Here is a 6,046-nt window from a genome sequence, read left to right on the forward strand (position 1 = left end):
CATTACGGAAATATCTTCATTAAATGAGATTCCCAGAGGTCAGGTGCCCTGGAGCAGATAGCCATGAGGACAGTGCACAAAAAGAAAACTGAAAATAAAACTCTTTGTGATAATTTACTAACCTAAGGAAACAAAACCTTCCGACGTATGAAGAAATGAATCCAGTTACAAATGCACTAGTAGGTCTGTGTGGACGCTCTGGCGCAGTGACTGAGAACAGAGTTACTTATAAGAAGCAGGAAGGCGCACCCAGCCCAGCCAGGGCCTCAGAAGCCAAGAGTGTTCTCTCCGCTGTAGGCCACACACAAGAATCCATCTTCATCCTTTTCCTTCTGGTAAAGCTGTCCCATGGTTAGGCCGGACTGTGGGACTGTCTTGTCCACAGACAGGAAGATGGCCTTCTCGGAAGGAAGCCGGATCCTTTTCCGGATGATCCGCATGAACTGAGCCACAGTGACGTCGGACGGGACCAAGTGCTTCTTGTCAGTGTGGACAGTCTGAGAGCCTGAGACTTTTTCCACGACCAGAACCGGTCGGGGTACTTCGCTCTGATCTTCGCGGATTCCATGCTCCAGCAAGCGAGCGGCCTCCTTAGACACCCACTTCTTGACAGTTGCTCAAAGTCTGTCTTACTCCTCGGTTGAGGACCAAGTGTTGTTTTGTTTTTAATTGTGTGTGCATCTGTGTTGGTACATGTATACAGTATGTAAGGGCACCTGTGGATACTAGAGGTACAGATTCCCATGCAGCTGGAGTGATTGGTGACCCCAGCCCCCCCAAAGCAAGGGGTCTTTTAAGTACTTTTGAATTTCAGACGGCAAGTATACTAGGGTTGGCTGCTGACGTGAGTTGGACCTCCCAGGAAATAGTTTCCATTATCAGTAACATCCTTAGACTCTGTTAATGGCTTCCTTTGACCTTCATGCAAGAAGTCAAGGTGCTTAAAAGCTGTTTGTGTTTTCTGTATTCTGTGAAACTAGCTGGGAGCTACAGGTTAGCAAGTCTCTGCTCTCTAGCACTGTTTCAGTATGGAGTTAGTGCTACCATTCTGTGTCTGTGAGCACAGAAAAGGTTATAATTATTATGAACTGCCAACTTACTCCTCAGACCCCCTGGGTCAATGGTATTGTTAGTTATGAAGGAAAAGCGTGCAAAGTTTGTCTTTTTTGAGGGGAAATATTATACTTCTAGAGTTTGAGAGCTCAGCATTATCTTCTGCTGGACCCAATAATTCAGAAAGAGCACAGAGACGTGACTTTTCATAGATCTGTGGCAAACCAGTGGGTAGCAAACCTGGCCTGGAGATGCTGCAAATTCCTGATGAAGAGAATTCCTAGGAAGTTTCAGCAGCGTCTCACCACTGTCTGCTCAGAAACACTAAATAAGGACCCTAGCACTCGACTCTCAAGCCCTGTGCTAAACCCCTCCCATCTTACCAGGGCCACCGGGATGGCAGGAGAGAAGAGTAAAGCCCTCAGAGGGAGCTGGATGGCTACTCCTGCAGGAGGGGAGGAGTCCCGACCAACCCTGCTGGCCATGTAGAAAGCAAACAATCCAGACTGGTCTTGAACTTAGTATTTCGTACACGTTGACCTTGATCTTACCATCTTCCTACCTCCTGACCACTGGGAATAGGGGTACCTGCTCTGAGATACCTCTGAACAGATTTTTCTCAGTTTGAAAGAGACTGAGACATTAGGCTTAAGGGAATTCATTATCAGAAATGAGCCCAGTGGTAGGGTTGTAGCTTTGTAGGCAGAGTGCTTGCACCCAGGAAGCTCTTCTATTCCTCAGTCCTAAAAAATCAGCATGGCAGCCAATACCACTTGGAAAGTGGAGGCAGGAGGATCAGAAGTGCAAAGTCACTCTTGGCCACTTGAGACTTTTCAACAAAGATTTTATTTACATACATATACATATATTCAGAAAAATGTGTTTATAGCCATGCATTTAATATTTTATTTCATATTTACATTAAATTGATATATTTTTATATAATATATTGTGTTGTATATAGAATCAATGTATTATATTATATTTATGTAATATATATGTTAGATATTGTTTATATATAAATGTATATGCTATATTTATAGTACATCAAATATACTTACATTATTGTTTAATATATACATATGAGTATATGAAGATTACATATAATATGCATACATAAATGTAAGTAATATAGATCTAACAGCTCCAGACCTTAGCACGCTGACTCCATGGTGGAATACATGCACACTTTGGACCCAGCATGGAAACAACAGCACCTCCTAAAACTGAAGACTTAGTCCACTGAAGCCCACAGTTCTGGGAAAAGTCCCTGATGTGCCATCCTTGCTTGTTGGCTTCTGTGGGTCCCCTTCCAGCTAACTGTTTACGGTAAGTGAACATGGCTTCCGTGCTCAACCCAAGAAAGGAAGGCTCCGAGGAACACCAGGATCCTGACAAAGACTTCTATTGGCTTCATTCGTGGCCAAGCAGTCTTCTCTGGTGGATACCCCTGAACAGGAGCAGATAATTAGATTTTCTCCTGTTCAAATACTTAAACTGCAGCAAGAGGACATTCTGATGTGTTCCAAATTTCAGTGGCAAAGAAATCAATGTGAAGGAACTTACTATTAAAACCATTCATTTCTGCAGTGGGTGGTGAAAGCCTATAAGCCTGCTCTCAAGACTCGAAGGCACAATGATTTTGAATTCTACGATTCGAATTCTTTAGGTTTAGATACAGAGACCCTATGCTAATAATCAGCAAGCAGACAAGCACACAGACCCAAGGCTTGGGTGTGCTATTCCGATACCCTGCTTGCTTCCCACGTCCACGGTGTGGAATTTTGTCTCCATCATTGCAAAAAACTGAAACCAAATCCGCCAGCATTACCAGTGGGCATTGATAACTATAAGCCAGCCCCGGGGAGTCGGAGGCAGGAGAATCCTGAGTCCCAAGCAACACCAGGACTATGTGACAAAGCCCTGTCTCAAAAACAACAGTAGCAAGAAAATACTTGCTTTGCAGAAAGAAAGGAATCAAATTATCTCGAATTTGAAGTCTTATGATAACGGCGTATTGACCATTTTCTTGTATAAGAAGAGAAAAGACTCCCCCCATAGCTGACAACTACTTAGTGTAACTTTTTTGTATTCTTGCTTAAGAAGTTTAAAAAAAGGGTCTGGTAGTGGTTATTAAGTGCCTTTAATCCCAACACTCAGAAGGCAGGGGAAGGCAGAAGATCCCTAAATTTGAGGCTAGCCTGTTCTACAGAGTGAGTTTGAGGATACCCAGTGCTACACAGAGAAACCTTGTCTAAAAACAAAACAAAACAAAACAAACAAAAAGAAAGAAAAAAAGAAGTTGAAAAAAACATTACTAAAATAACCAGTAAAGTCAGAAAAGGGAAGCATGTGCCAGGCATATTGACACATATTCTTAATTCCAGAACCTAGCACTCAGCACCCAGGAAGCAGAGGCAGGGGGATCTTTTGTGGTTTCTTTTCTACATAGCCAGTGGCACGTTGGGCACCCCGTTTGCAGTTTAGAAAGAAAATTGCAAGAGTTTTAAGAAAGACTAGGAAGCTCAGGATTCTGTTGATGTAACGATGCACCAGAAACCCCACAGCAGATTTAAAAGGAATGTTGCTGCTAACCACCTTGAAATTCCATGTGTGGTGACTGCGGGCAGGCGCTAAGGGTTCTTTGCTGGCTGTTTTCTACCCGTTATTCTCGTCCCTATAAAACAATGCCGGAAACAGAAATGACCACCAGGGTGCGCTGTAGTTCCACGGCAGCGGAATTCAGCTGGGCTCCCAGGCATTCCTGAGGGTTTGGGTGGCCTTGCTTTTTCTGCTTTTGAAGACTGGTGGTAGGAAACGTTTCACAGGAAAACCGGCGGGGGGAGGGGGGGGGAGAGCGGGGGGGGGGGGAACTTTGCTGAAAACAGTCCCAAATTTACCGTGACTTAGAGATCGGTTATTCCGGGGTGTGTGTGTGAGGGGGGTGCCCAAGGGGGTTTCTGCAGCACTTCTTAGAGAAAAGGGCCTTAAACTCAGCTTTGCTGCGTGAAAGAATTTTCCTGCTAGACAAAAGATTAGAAAATACCGTTGAAAGTCAGTTTCCTATATTATCTAGTTGTTGATGGATAATACTATTTCTAGAAGTTCCAAGATAGGATATATTTATTTAAAAACAAAACAAAACATAAACACTTCATTTTTTTTTTTTCTCAAGCATTTTCCTTCCTTCTCTTTCTTCCAAAATGTCAATATTTGTGAAGCAGGGGTTGTGGGAAATGTTACCTAGAACTGGAAAAGCCAGAGTTTGTCTTTGTCCCCGGGGACTTGAGTCAGAGTGCCAGAGGGCAGTGTGGGGCTGGAGGACTTAGCCCTTCCTTGGCACCCCGTAGTGAACTCTTTGAAGTGGAAGGAAATTAAGTTTTCTGCTTCACATGCAGACGCCTCAAGAGCAGCAGTGGCCTTAGGTTTCTGCATATCCCTGTGCTCTATAAACACCTGTAGTTACAGAGAGAACTGCAGCCATAGGGCAGTGTCTGTGCAAGTGAAGCCCGGGCTCCTCCAAGGTCCACAAAACCCACACTTTTGATTCATGTGTGAGGGTTTGCATAGGCCACAATATTCAGCAAAGGCAAGCCCAAATCCCGAAATCTTAGTAAACGGTGGCGCTTATATTTACTTTGAGAATTTTTTTCTTTCTTTAAGACGATGGGGAATAAAGAACATTATTTTTAATATCAATAGTTTGTTTTCTTTCAAACTGTCAGTTGATAGGTTGTGAGATAGAAATTAAGCCAAAAGTAGGCAAATATTACTAGGAAGAGTGGGAGGAGTCAGGAAATAGAGCTGATACACGAGCCACTAACAAAACAGAAGGAAGGGAGGGAGGAAGGGAGGAAGGAAGGGAGGAAGGAAGGGAGGAAGGGAGGAAGGGAGGGAGGGAGGAAGGGAGGGAGGGAGGGAGGGAGGAAGGGAGGGAGGAAGGAAGGGAGGAAGGAAGGGAGGAAGAAAGGAAGGGAGGGAGGGAGGGAGGAAGGAAGGAAGGAAGAAAGGATGGGAGAAAGGAAGGAAGGGAGGAAGGAAATAAGGAAGGAAGGATGGGAGAAAGGAAGGAAGGAAGGATGGGAGAAAGGAAGGAAGGAAGGAGGTAAGGAAGGATGGGAGGAAGGAAGGAAGGAAAGAAGGAAGAAGGTAAGGAAGGATGGGAGGAAGGAAGGAAGGAAAGAAGGAAGAAAGTAAGGAAGGATGGGAGGAAGGAAGGAAAGCAAGAAGGAAGGATGGGAGGGAGGAAGGAAGAAAAGAAGGAAGGGAGGGAGAAAGGAAGGAAGGAAGGATGGATAGGAGGAAGGAAGAAAGGAAGGAAGGAAGACTTAGAAACAAAGGTAAAACCATCTTTAAGATGAAATGAAGACTCTGGCCGTGGTCCCAGCCCCACCTGTCCTTATTCTTTCTTTACGTTTGAATCTGTAACCTTCTGCCCCTTAAATTTTTAAGTCTCCTGGTGTCAGTTTGTTAATCACTAATTATATTTTTTCTTTGTTCTATGTTCTTTAGCAGTTTTTTTTTTAAATTTAGCTTGCTTTATTTTTAAATGTCCCACCAAAACACTTAACTCATGTCCACAAAGCTTTCTGTCTAAATACCAAGATAAAAACTCATAGAGCATTTTATTTCCTTAGGTCAGGAAGTAATAGTTCTGTTCTACCAAGAAGGGAATATTAGAAAAGAATGACAAGAGAATTCTTAGATTAACAGTGAAGCAGTTGGAAGGATCTGCTTCATGTGGAAGGAAAGTTAGAAGCAGTTAGAAGCCTCTGATTCTCAGGGAAGCAAAGAGATCTCCAGAAGGGTGTGGCCCTGACTTTCCCTCCAGTGGGATTGGCTCTGTGTGGACACTTTTCTCTCACCTGCCTTGTCTTCCTGGTCTGTGAAGGAGCGTGGGGACACTCAGCCTAATGTCCAATGTGTGGTTTGCTCTTCTGCCTTTTCCTTATTGGCAGAAAAGCAAGAGACAAAACGCAATTTATCTCTAGAT

General features: G+C 43.8%; 1 protein-coding gene across 1 annotated transcript; it reads right to left on the reverse strand.

The window, feature by feature from the left end:
- Positions 1-266: 266 nt before the first annotated feature.
- On the reverse strand, positions 267-1,538 carry LOC308435883 (gamma-aminobutyric acid receptor-associated protein-like 2; the record flags this gene model as incomplete). The annotated part of the gene is made up of 2 exons (XM_080936631.1): positions 267-590; positions 1,437-1,538. 2 exons carry the CDS (start codon positions 1,536-1,538, stop codon positions 267-269), a joined length of 426 nt encoding a protein of 141 aa, XP_080792757.1.
- Positions 1,539-6,046: the final 4,508 nt, after the last annotated feature.

The sequence above is a fragment of the Micromys minutus genome (genome assembly GCF_963924665.1).
Source record: "Micromys minutus genome assembly, chromosome: 24".
Taxonomy (NCBI): domain Eukaryota; kingdom Metazoa; phylum Chordata; class Mammalia; order Rodentia; family Muridae; genus Micromys; species Micromys minutus.